General features: G+C 37.6%; 1 protein-coding gene across 4 annotated transcripts in view; it reads right to left on the minus strand.

The window, feature by feature from the left end:
• The window catches only part of arnt2 (aryl-hydrocarbon receptor nuclear translocator 2), a 131847-nt gene extending 127006 nt beyond the window's left edge, over window positions 1–4841 (minus strand). For all 4 annotated transcript variants that reach the window (XM_017478303.3, XM_017478302.3, XM_017478301.3 and 1 more), the window contains exon 1: window positions 4729–4841. In XM_017478303.3, the coding sequence (XP_017333792.1) occupies window positions 4729–4759 (31 nt within the window). In that variant the 5' untranslated portion in view covers window positions 4760–4841. The remainder of the gene's footprint in view (window positions 1–4728) is intronic.
• Window positions 4842–14231: the final 9390 nt, after the last annotated feature.

Here is a 14231-nt window from a genome sequence, read left to right on the forward strand (position 1 = left end):
TATATATATATATATATATATATATATATATAGTGTGTGTGTGTATATAAAATTATTGTTTATTTATTTTATTTTTTTAAGATAGCCCTTAAGAATGCCTTTGACAAATGAAGAACATATTGAAATCATTCTCATGGCTGGATCAGGAAGCTGCCGCAAGGTTGCGATGGAATTTAACAGGAAACATGGTAAGCACATCACACACGACCCTGTTGCCAAATTTAACAAATTCAAGAAGACTGGAAGTGTTACGGACCAACCGAGAAGTGGACGTCCACGAACATCCACTGTCGAAGACACAACTGACATGGTCCTGGCCTAAATAATCCCCTACGTATGGAGACTTTTGGGACACGCTGTAGAACAAAAAACATCCAACGGTTTTAGATAACAGTTCGTTTTCACATGATAACATGGCATCAGTTTAAAACATTTACCCTTTAATATTTGAGACACAACTTTTGTACTTTCACTTGAATAAATTTGGCTGGATGCTTCATGTTTTATTTATTTTTCCACTAAAGTACAATTTCTCAACACTTTGTCCACCACTTTATTTAACTATGGAAAAGATGACCAGTCAACTACTATTTTTAAATGACTGGTCTACTAGTAAATAGTTATCGCCGTGCACCATCTACCCAACAAACGTGGAGCTGTTCAGAATCCCCTCAGTTAGGAAACTAAGGCAGTTTATCACCTCACTCCATCACACCCCAATTACCTGCCCTGTATGCAGATAGTGTCCTTAATTAGTAACTAATCTGTGTAATGTACACTATTATCTGTGTTGGATCTTACGTGTGAGGGTGTCTAGGAGGGAAATGGGGCCCGTTTGTCCTTTTCTTGTTATAATACCAATCACACAAAACCGATTTACAAAAATATCTATTGATCTGTTTTGCATCCTACAGTTGTTATATCACTACCAGATCTCTGTGTGAGACTAAAATAGGACTGGCCTACACAGACGCCTCCATCATCGTGACTATCATGACATACGGCATTGCTGGCTGCTTGAATAAGTCAGAGGCACAATCGGTATAAAAGACAGGCAATTTTCGGTTAATTAGACCACATTCATCTCTCCATTTGTTTCTATTCACATTGGAATAAAAGTGGTTCTCTGGCAGTCCTGGGATTTTAACGGACAACCCTACAGGCTGACTCAGGTGCGTTAGTGTGTCAGCTGAACTGTGGCCAATACAGCCTCCTTTCTTTATAAATCCAGCCACGAGGCACTTTGCCACACCAACACATCTCAACCCAGATAGCTGCCAGATATACATTCTTTACTCGATAATTATCTAAAGGCTCCAAGGAACTATTTACTCAGAAGGCATGTGCACGACATGTACGTTTTACCCAACCTACGTCAAAGTAAATAAAACGTTTCCTCAACATATGGTGCTTTATAATCCATAAGGAGGACTACTTCGTAAACATATTTACATTTATTCGTTTGGCAGACTTACAACTCAGGCAGAATTCAAGCCAAGAGAAGCGCTGAGCAGTTGAGGATTTGTTCAAAGGCCCAGCAGTGGCTCTCTGGATGTGATGGGATTTGAACTCAGCACTGTATTTAGAAACTGTTACACCACAGCACTGTTTGAATTATCAAACTGTTTGGTCATAAAGTGTTGATTCATTTCCAACAAAAGCAGCTTGCACAATAATTCTGGCTATAATTCTACTCACACGTTTATATTAACATGCTTGTTCTAATGTATTATCATTATCACCCCACATAATCTAAGCTGACTAATGTGCAGATTAAAAACATGGTTTGTGAGAAATGTAAATGTTTATAATTGATATGGTAAGGGAAAGTTTATTTAAATTCTTAGAAGGAGTCTCTAGGTTCTGTGCATTGTAACGGTCAGAGGCAGATGCATGATATACCGGTATAATTTCTCCTATGATGAAAATTTGTCATCCTGTGAAACTGATGATATAGTTAAACTTATGGCATTTGACAGACGCCCTTATCCAGAGCGACTTACATTTGATCTCATCTTATACAACTGAGCAGTTGAGGGTTACGGGCCTTGCTCAAGGGCCCAACAGTGGCAGGTTGGTAGTGCTGGGGCTTGAACTCATGACCTCCTGATCAGGAGTCCACTGTTTTAACTACTAAGTTACAACTGTCCAATCTGACCTTTTTAAAGGCACGTTGATGATGTTTTCACATGCCGCAGCATGGGCATCTCACACGTAGAACAAGAAAAAGCACAGCAGAATGTGGAGGTTAGGTTATGAATCCTGTGAGTATTGGTGTTTGCGTTTTCACTGGAATTTTCATTTGTTATTAAAATTATTCAAATTGATATTCTATTTTTTATCCTACTTATTTAGTTTAGTATTTGATGATGGTCAGGATTAAGTTTTACTTATTCTGGATCAACGTTTGTGTTTGTATGGCTCTCAAGACTGTATGCTGATGTGACTTGTGGCCAAAAAGATACTGTTGAATGTTACCATTTTTATATCAGCATTTATACTGTTACCGCAAAAAATACCATAAAATATTGTGATATATTTTTAAGTCTATATAGCCCATCCCTAGGAAACGCTGATTCCTTTAAGTTTTCTGCCATGGGAAAGTCTTCAGGACAGAGGACTTTGCACTTCAGGCTTTCTCTGTATTTTTCTCTCTGGTTAACTTCAAGAGAGAGAAACGAGAGGCTGGTTTATAGCTTCGGCAACATAAGTGATAACAGAAACTAATCTTTTTCTTGGGCCTTCTACAACATTAAACATAACTAAACTGTTTTGATGTAGCATTCTTTATTTATTTATTTATTTTTTTAAATTAAGTGTAATCACTGGAACATTGCTGTGGTATGAGAGGAATTAACATTTTTGTTGGTGATATTCATCTTGACTTGACGAGCCAGAGTCCATGTAAAAACCCACCATCATTTTTACACACTTCTTCATACTAGGGCTGGGCAATACATCAACATAACATCAATACCATTTATTCAATCATTCATTCTTCTTCAGTATGTCCTGACCAGTATTGTCCTGGTCAAGGTCTCAGTGGTCCAGAGACAGGAACACTTAGACCGAGACAAGAAGACATCTTGGATTTCGTTGCCAGTCCATTGCAGACCACCATGCAAACACACACAAACACACACATTCTCACACTTATTCACATATAGGGACAATTTAGCATAGCCAATGCACTAACGGGCAGTTTTTCAGAAGGTGGGAGGAAACTGAAGAACCCGGAAGAAACCCACACGGATACAGGGAGAAACTCTAGACCAGGGATGTCCAATCTTATCCAGAAAGGGCCGGTGTGGGTGCAGGTTTTTATTCCAAACAAGCAGGATCCACACCTGATTCCACCTGTTTAATCAGTTGATCTTGGCTTTCAATAGACTCAGGTGCGGCTTCTGCTTGGTTGGAATCAAAACCTGAAACCATACCGGCCCTTTCCGGATAAGACTGGACACCCCTACTCTAGACAGACAGGAACCCGATCTCAGGATGAAACTGTTGAGGAGTACCTCTACCTTGCTGACATATCGCTATCAGCTGATGTTCAAATTTTCTTAGAACTTATGAATTAATCATTTGTCCACCCCTGCACAGAATCATAACAATCGAAAGGACACTTTTTGGTTTTTTAACATTTGAATATATAAATATTATGCTACTTATAATAGCATCTGAAATCATAAAATTTGTTCTGACTGCATTATTGTACATACTACTTATTGAATAAATGTAGAAATGAAAATTATTGTACATTACACAGTCTACTTCTTCATAACAACTATGGAAGTTGAGGATTAAGGTGTTTTTCTGGCATCCTAGAATTTAAACTCACAACCATCCGGTTACCTATTATTGAATCACTACTTCAAATGCTATTTTATTACATACACACACTTATTTTATCAATTATAAAATATTTAAAACATTAAAGCATAGAGATGGTGATGCTATCAGGCTCATGGTGCCATAAGACATTTTGTCTCTTGTAGGGTTGCCAGATTGGGAGTGTTGGGGTGATGGTTACCGGACATAAGTGGTCTGTGATGGTCAGTAGAATTACAAGGGTGGAGAGACTTTGTTTGAAACACAATTCATTTATAATTTGATTATATTTAAGTGTCTTGGTCATGAGAGGAGTTATACAACATTCCGCTCCAATCTGGCAACCCGGTTTCCCCCGGTTAAGTCATGGTGTGCGTTACATACAGCGTCTCTGTGTTCAAGATGCAATCAACAGGCACAACAAAGAGCAAAGCTCTCAATCTCTGCCGTGCAAAAGTCAACATGAGCGGGAAAAAAGTCAACATGAGCGAAAAACAGAGGAGTGTAACACTAAGTTTGGTTGCACTGATACAAAGAGGACTGAATCAAACCCGAGCACGTACCGCCTCGCGTGCAAATCAATTCAGCATCTAATTTGCATGAGCAAAATAAAGCGAAGCCTGCTGCGGGTTGTATATACACATCCGGAATAGAGGGATCGTGTTTTAGACATGGCATACTGGTAACAAGATACAAATAACGTCCATTTGAAGGCTAAAATATCGTCCAGTGCTGTAAAGACTCCGTGGGGGAAGGGGGATGCTGGCGCTCAGAGCCGATTTAACGCCGAGGCTTTGCTCCCTTTTGTTTAAAAACACGTTTAAACGCCGAACTGAACTCTCTTTTCCTCAACCGCGAACTGTTTTGATACGATAATACACCGTAATTGTGACTTACCGGATGGATTAACAGCGGCGGGTGTTGCCATATCGCCTCTGTGGGAAAAACAAAAACGACACCAATGATGGGCGAATCGCGAACGAACCGTTTTCGTTTTGAATGACTCACATATGCGAGTCGATTCAGGCGAATCGATTCTCCCACATGAATGAATCAGAAGCTTTGCCTCTTTTTCTATTATTAATTATACCTTTTCCCCCACTATCCTGACACTGCTTTTGGCTTACCATAGACAACGCAGTTACGCAGTAACATATAATGAAATACCTAATACTGACCTATGTAACAGTTATTATCCATCCAGCCTTCCATTTTCTGTACCACAGAGATGCAGGGAGCCTGGAGCCGTTCCCAGGGAACTCGGAGCACAAGGACACTCTAGACAGGTGCCAACCCATCATAGGGCACAATCAATCTCTCACACACATACACACAAATAATTTCTTGTTATTACAATGCATGTCTTTGGACTAGTGAAGAAAACCAGAGGAAACAGAGTAAACAGAGGAAACCCCAGAAGCACAGGGAGAATATGTACACACAGGGTGGAGGAAGGAATTGAACCCCCAACCCTGGAGGTGTGAGGCAAACATGCTTTACAGACCCATTCATACACTACGAACATTTTGGACATGCCAATCAAATGTATTTGGACTGGGGGGAAGAAACCCCTGCAGCACAGAGAGAACATGCAAACTCTGCACACACAGGGTCATGGTAGGAATCGAACCCCCGACCCTGGAGGTGTGAGGCGAACGTGCTCCCTGTAACACTTGTTAATGTTAATTAGTTAATAATGAGTTAAAATTAGTATTTATTATCTCTCTATCTATTTAAGATGTGCTATGCCATGTGTCTTGAGCAGGGGTTCTCAAACTTTTAACCCCTTTACCTGTGAAATAAAGTCCATGGAACCCCTCAGTACAGATATTTTTCACAAACATAATCCAACTATTAAATATTAGGCTCACTATTTAAATGTGTACAATAATATTACTACAGTAATAATAATACTAATATCACAGACCCCCTGGCCATGCTTAACAAACCCATCGTAAACCGGCAGAAAGTTTTTGGTATGTAATAGAATTTGGTGTAAATTGTAGTATTGTGATCTTTGATGAAATTAGCAACACTTGTATAATGAAACTGATAAATGTAACTCTTCTAATTCTCTCTGGATTAGGGATTGTAATGCAATGCCTCTAATCTGTGTCTGTTTAGTGCTATAAATATTCATATCTGAATTTGGACTTAAACACAAAGTGGGGGTAGTCTAAAGCAGAAGGTTTATTTATTTATTTATTTAATTTTTTTTATTTTTTTATTAAATATTAACTCTACTGGCCAAACACTGGGTAAAAACCCAGAGTCAGAAACGCCAGTCCTGTCAGCATAGTCTATGATTCCCGGCTCTGACAGTTCCTATATCTCTCAAGAATTTGCACAAGACTGTTTTGTAATCCAGCTCACACAGTGATTATTTTTGTTTGTACCTTCTCACAATATTTTCTGCCAAATTTAGTTGGTTCTGTTTTGCAAAACATAAACAAAAATAGCAGTCTATTTTAAGCCACCAAGACCCTGACCAGGGTGTTACTAAGGATGAGTGAATGAACACTAAATGCATCACACATTAATGAATGTGGTCGTTCTTTGTCCATGAGGTTTGTATATGACTAGCATGAAAGAAAAAACCCCCCATTCATTTGACTTTTTTATGTCCTACATGGTCCAAGGCCTGATGCACACCAACTTCCTGTTACTATCTGTATGTGTATCTGTTTAGAACACATTATCTGCTCAGTTCGAATAATGTGTTTGGCAAATCCATCCATGAGAGCAGCACACTATGACAGGACTATGACTAAGAGAAATCGCAGAATTTTTTTTTTGTTTATTTTAATTACTTTAAGTTAATTGTGCAATGAATACCTTAAGACCTTGTCTGTTATTCATTAATATTTTACCAAAACATACCTCACACTTAGGTTACTTTCCCATCTAAATATTTTTAAATAAGTTCATATGACATGAGAGAATTATAAGAATGAAAGCCGTGAACGTGTTACAGTTGTACCCTCTACAAGACTATTCTGGTGAATCAAAATATTAAAACGCCACATAGCTCAATTCAACTGAACCTTGTTGGCTGGTCCGAAAGAATCGACACAGTGAAGTGAGTCCTTAAAAAAGGGGCAGAGGTGCAGAGTGACGCACAATGCTGTGGGGTAAACGGAAGCTGTGTTCTGTATACTTGTCCACTACATAGTGCTTTCTAATAAGTGTATTAAAATTGTATTATCCCTTTAGCACATTATTCAGAGTGTCACCATAAAAAGTCACCATATTTTTTAACAATATACTTAGTTTATCTTACATATACTGTCATAAGGTTGCGACACTGTTGCTAAACTTATTAACAAATTCAAAATGATGAAAGACCGAGAAGCATCCACTGATGAAGGCACAACCATCGTGGTGCAGGGAAGCATACTCCCCTGTGTATGGAGACTTTTGGGACACCCTGTATATTTAGCTTATATTTAGCTAGTCCTTTTTTTTTAACATCACAGCCTAATTTAACACTCCAAAGTTAATACCAAATATATTAATTTGGAATTATTCTACAGTAAAAACTTTTAATTTTTGGTCTGGCAGGCACATAAGTGAGACTTGAGGTTAAGTAAGAGATAAAACACCATGGGGCATGCTGTTCGAGGAAATGAATCAGTGACGGGGTGGTGTGATGTGGCCCGATGCTGACACTGGAGACTCCTTCTGTGTTGAATAATGTTGAATAAACTCCTCCTCACAGAAACCTTGACCACATTAACATCCACCATATAAGTCTCTGTATAATTTGATATTATAGACACAATCACGTCTTAGAACAATTACATTAATATAAACCTTGCAGCCGGAACTACTGTCAGAGCTGCTGTTATAGAATATTAATCAACACTTTCCGACCAATCAGAATCATGCATTCCTCATTGCTGCGGTATACGTTATTTAATGCTGTCTAATAATTTCAAGGCCAAGCAAACATGATACTTTATGATAATCATGTTTGCATGAATTATTTAAAATTATTAATACGTTTGAGAGAAAACCCTGAACCTGTCCTAAACAAAGAGTATAAGCTTATCATGTGCAAATTCTATATAGAATAAAACAACAGTGATGAGCTTTAGACATCTCTTTAGGCTCAAAAGTTACTCCTGGTGTTTTGTATGGCTTAAATGAATAAAATCCGAAAAGGATCTAGTGTTAGAAGGCCAAGGACATGAGATCAAAGCCAATTTAAGCAGTATTTCCACTGAGCCGTCCTCATTAACCTGCTGCTATGAACCAATCAAACGCATTCCACAAATAGACCCTTATTGAGGTCATTATCCAGAATCCACTGGCTTTCAATCTCTGTTTTTAGTTAAGTTTAACAGAGCGTCTACATCTTTTCTTGGCCACATCAATAACAGTAAAAAGTTCTGCGGGCAAACAAACCCTGAACTCATTTAGTTTAAATGTTTCTCTGACCAACCCACCTACCACAACAACTCTCAAAAGAGCAAATAATGTGTGCTTATTACACACACAGCTGTTTGTTCCAGGGCTGTGGTAAGATCATTAAACTGAAATAACTAAAAACTCAAAAAGATTTCCCATTCTGACCTTTGGGTGATACTCTATTTTTATAGCATAGTAACCTGGGCTTTTGCATTTTTCACACCAATAAAAGTTATAATTGTCTTATTGCTGGTAAGTTGGTCACACAGCTTGACACGACAGAAACAGGACTTTTATTGCTAACGCAGCTGGTGTAGCCTGAAGTCACTGATGATTCAGACAAATTTGCAAACTGTTAGCTACAAGCATCCATATATGTTAACTACATTAGGCTTGTTACTTCAGTACAAAACAAAGGCGCATACTTCATACACTAAACATGTTGTGACCTATCCATTACAGTTAAGATATGTGGAAAACTGTGTGTGTGGGTGTGTGGATGAGAAACAGTGTAAAGCGCTTTGTAGATCAGCTAAGGTTAGAAAAAAAAAAAAGTGCTATATAGTGCAGACCATTTACCCTTTGAGGAAGATTTGAGTTGATGTGGTGAGGAAAAAAAATAACAGGCAGATGGTCGAGAAAGCAGGCAAAAACTTTGTTATTCTGAAAAGATTTCAGATTAGTTGAAGCCATTTCTATAGTCAACTGCACATTATGTAAGACTATACTGGGAAAAGTATGGTTTTTTTGTTGTTGTTATTTTGGGTTTTTTTTTTCTTTTGCTTTAAAGGACTGTTTACATGTTGATGTGTAATGATTAAACAGGGACTATTTAATCCCACCCCTGCCTGCTCCCAAATAGTTATTTTTGTCCTGTAAAAGTCACTATCCAATACCACTCAATATATGTCAAATCTAACAGACTAGTTTTTAGATGCTACTGAGGCCAGTGTTGAACATGACGGTTCAACTCCTGGGATATTAGCAACCTATAAAAACCTCCCAGACACTGCTGTAGACAGCGTATCCTAAAGGGCAGTGGTAGCTCATTGGTTAAGGCATTGGACTACTTTTCCATGCTATCATTTTTGGGACCTTGAGCAAGGCTCTTAACCCTAGGTGAAGTACCTTTCACTTCTATAAGTCGCTCTGGAAAAGGGTGTCTGCCAAATGCCATAAATGTAAGTCCTCCATTAAAGAAAAGCTGGTCATTAAGCTATAAAGAGGACTGTTGACAGACATGAGTTTCCACACTGCTTGCTCTCAGTTCCAGAATAAACTATTTCAGCTGAGCAGAAAGCTTGTCTGTATTAGTGCATTGAATTAGTGTGTCTTTAAGTAGTGCAACATGATCATCATTCACGGCTGGATCAGGAAGATGTCAGAAGGTTTTAATGGACTTTAACAGGAAACATAGCAAGCACATCACACACAACATTGTTGCCAAGCTTAATAAATTCAAAAAGATGGGAAGAGTTGCAGCCCAAAAGAGAAGAGGATGTCCATGAACATCCAGTTACAAAGGCACAACCAAGATGACGCTGGCATACATAGTCCCGTATGTATGGAGACGTTAAGGACACCCTGTAAAATAACCTAAAATAGCCATGTCCTGATCCAAACTAATGTAAAACCTGTCCATTGGCATGTGCAACTAATTAGAATCTGATCCAGATTTTTAGATGCTACTGAGGTCAGTGTGGAACATGGCAGTTCAAATCTTATTAACTATGGAATGGTAAAGTGACTAATTCATTAGTCAACTACTTTTTTGAATTCCTAGTTGAGTAGTAAAAATGCATAGTCTTACACCCCCTAAAGTATACCTATTACCTTTGAATAATCAAGGAAATGATGCAGAAATATATATAGACACAAAGACATTCTCTAACACTTCATATCTAATTTCAGTGCTCAGTATGTAGTAGTTTTTAAAAGAAATGTAGGTGTTTGCATAAAAAAAAATTTTTTGGGGGGGTGAATAAATTTTGATCACCATAATTATTGATTTGAACAAATCTGAATGAACTTAATAGGATTAATAATAATAATAATAATAATAATAATAATAATAATAATACTTAGTAGTACTTAATAATACTTAATAGGATTGATTGTGCACAGAATAGGGTACAAGCCTTTATTGCCTTTTTGTGTTTGGTATTTTAGCGAGCACAGCTCAGCTCATTGGATTACGCACACCCCATTAGACTGAAACACACTTTGCTGCTGCTAATACACTCCTTTAGGGGTAATAGATACTACTGACATTCACCCACAGTGGATTTAGTGCATGTTTCACCTTTAAAGTGTAAGACCTGTTTTTTGGGGGTTTTTTTAAGTTTCACACTGACAATGAAAGCAGCATTTTTTTCATCTTAGAAATCTCATCAAAGTCAGGCATTATCCCACACTGCACAATGCTAAGAAGTTAACTTGTGCTTTCATTTTCTCCCATTTGGTATAATTGTAATACAATGGCTATAGACAAATTTCAGCTTATATACAAATTAGTTTGCACAGAATGCTGTGTCCTTACTTGAACACGGAGGAATTACTGCAGTACCGGCAGCACATTTCTACCTTCCTACTGAATCTAAAATACATTTTAAAGTCTTTTTATTTGTTTTTAAAGCTATAAATGGACTAGCATCTTATTATATGTCAGATTATCTACCTGAATATGCTTCGCAACAATGTCTAAGATCATCATAGACGCGATTACTTTCTGATCCAAGAACAAAACACAAAGTTTTTTTGTTTTTTATACTGCAATATCAATTAAAATAAATTGTAATGTCAAATATAATGTAATATCAAAATAATTAATTATTACTATCCATCCATTTTCTGTGTCGCTACATAGGGTTGCGAGGAGCCTGGAGCCTATACCAGGGGACTCAAGGAACATCACAGGGGACACCCTAGACAGGGTGCCAACCCATCGCAGGGCACACACACAGCAATTTGGAAATGCCAATCAGCCTACAACACATGTCTTTGGACTGTGGGAGGAAACCAGGGTACCCAGAGGAAAGCATGCAAACTCCGTTCTCACAGGGCAGAGGTGGGACTCGTGGCCCCAACACCAGAAGTGTGAGGCAAGTGTGCTAACCACTACACCAGCATGTCCCCTCATTATTACTATTGTAGCTTAGGCACATATTTATTGACTTATCTGTTACTTTTTTCATATTTTTAGAATTTATTTTTAGAATTTTTTTGATGATATTTTTTCTCCTTTTAAAATGCTTTTTTTCTTCTTTCTTTTTATGCTGGCTTTATTGTGCCATTACATTGTTAAGCACTTTGCATTGTAATGTATGAACATTGCTATTTAAACAATATTTCTTCTTCTTCTTCTTATTATTAATTATTATTAGATTCATCACAGTTCACAGTTTCAGATTCTTTTGAATCCCTTGTTATCATATTCTTTAGTGGCAAGTCAGCACAATGGAAATAAGCTCATGCTCTCTGCCTTGCAGTAATCTTCATACACTATTAGCCACATTAGCATTTGTATTCAGAATTTTCCATTATCACATCCATTCCCTTTGTCACAGTTGTTACAGTCCAGTCAGACTGTCATTAAATTTAACATTAATCAGTCCTCTAGAGAAAAACTTTAAAGTCTGGAGTTGTATGGTCCAGTTTTGAACTTCTGGAGGTCTGCAGTTTTATTCTGCCCCAGTTTTTTTCCCCATAGTTTCAGGAAAACAGCACCACCTGAGTGTCCTATATACAAGACAGTAATGTGTTGGCTTCAGATTAGGTTGTATGGTGTTTCGTTTCTATGGTCTGATTAACTGGAGTAATGGTTTAAGTGTTTGGACAGGTTTAACACAAGTCTATACCAGTCGGGTTTCTGTAAATAAAGTAGTGCATTAGAAATGTTATTAAACAACAATATTAATCTGCTGAAGAAACATTAAAATGGTCCCCAATTAGATACATGTGATAACATAAATGATACTAAAAAGCAAAATGCCTGAGACATGCTTGCAAGATGGATGAGCTGACTGGAAGGTGATAATTACATTTTATCACAGATTAGATGCAGCATTAATAAACGCCCTGTACAGCCCCTCTAATCAAACTCAGCGATATTTTGCAGCAAACAAGAATAAGTTACAGTTAACTGGCAAGGTATATTTTAACTATAATTTTGCTGGAAGTTAGCTCAGTATACCAGTTTTGAAAGTCAAGTACATCCTAATAACTCCAATGGAGCATGAAGTAATCTTTAGAAGAGTATGAGTTTTTCAGAGTTAATTTTTTTGTTTAAACATTTCATGAGACAGAAGTATGTGCAGGAATGGCAGTTTAATAAGCAAACAAATCCAAAGGTTTAGGAAGAAACCAAAACACAAAGCTTGCAAAAGTCAAACAATCAGGCAAACAGTTCAAAACAGGTAAAGCGGAGAATCAAGGTTGATGAAGTGAAGTAAATAAAACCAGAATACCAATCACTAAGCAAGGCTTCGTGATGCCAGAGACAATCCCAACCAAGCATGTTACTTCACAAAGCCATAGTGCCTGAACAGTCTTTTATATAGTGTGTTGGGCTTGTGATGGTGATTAGGAACAGGTGTGTCAGATTAGTCCTCAGGAGAAGGTGACTTGCCTGTGTGTTTCATTGGGAGTTGTAGTCGTCGGCTATTTGTAGTTTGCGGTGCATTCTTGAAAATGGAGTCACTAGTTTGCCGTGATATGAAAGCAGACACCTGCTAACTTCTTACAAGACTAACAGGAATGCAGCACCAACCACTTATCACCAGAATCACTAAGCACAAACATTTCAATAAAACATATATAATGTGTTTCAGAGTGAAGTTTTCCTTTAAGTGTTTCTTTGCATGCACATTCACTGCCTAGGCTAGAACGCGTGAAGTCTAGTGTAAAAGGGAGCACTTTTCCGAGATTTGATTGGTTGGATAGGTAAGCCAGAAAATATGAGGAGACCCACATATTACAAAAAGTGTTCTTTAGTTATTTCAAAATCAATGATTCCACCTTCAAGTGAAAGTGATAACAAGGAGGTGGTTACTGGGCATAACCATTGCTGAGAAGGCTGACAACCATGATGTGTGCTGGATGTTACTGACAAAGACCCATAATAATTCAGATGCATGACTCCAAGAGTCTGTAAGGGTGAAAATATCCAGGGAAAATATCCATTCTGAACAGACCAATATACTGTATATAAAGTCTGAGACTACTAGTGAAAATGGTTCTAAAGTGACTCTATTTTGCATTCTTTTCTAATTTCATATAACAATTTTCATTACAAATTATATTAAAATAACTTGCTAATATATATATATATATATATATATATATATATATATATATATATATATATATATATATACCATCAGACTCCAGATCTTAAAGCATGATATGCGGTCCACAAAGATTGTTAGGTTATGCGTCATGTTTCCATGCAAAACACTAGTCCTTGCCTTTAATTTTTCCATAAAATCTACAGGGCAAACATGATGGCAGCTCTTTTTTCCCATGCAGGTTTTCTGCCTCTTCTGCAGTCCTGCTGTTTTGAGGGCCGGGCTGAAATGAGAGTAGTCATGGTCGAACAGATGCACTAATGAATCCCTGATGTTACACTGGAACCAGAACATTCATTGCGTGTGCTTGTGTAGGCCATGTGCCAGTAATCGGTTACACAGAACACCACAATTTTCAACACACAAGATACAAACATTGCTATTGGCACTATCTCTACATTCCAATTTGCAGGAGGCCACCTAAGTATACAGATTTTTTAAGCAAAGTTTCTGTTACGGGTTTAGCACACATCTCATTCATTGGCCTTAATTTGGATGGATTTAAAGGAGCATCTAATGTGTCCTTCTGGTAAAGGATAATCCAATAATTCTGTCCAATGGATGAGAGCAAAAATGAGTTTAAAAAACATTGCAGACATAACTCGTGCTACAAGTGTTACGCATATAGTAATATCTTTACATTCA

This window comes from Ictalurus punctatus, chromosome 10 (assembly GCF_001660625.3).
Source record: "Ictalurus punctatus breed USDA103 chromosome 10, Coco_2.0, whole genome shotgun sequence".
NCBI lineage: Eukaryota > Metazoa > Chordata > Actinopteri > Siluriformes > Ictaluridae > Ictalurus > Ictalurus punctatus.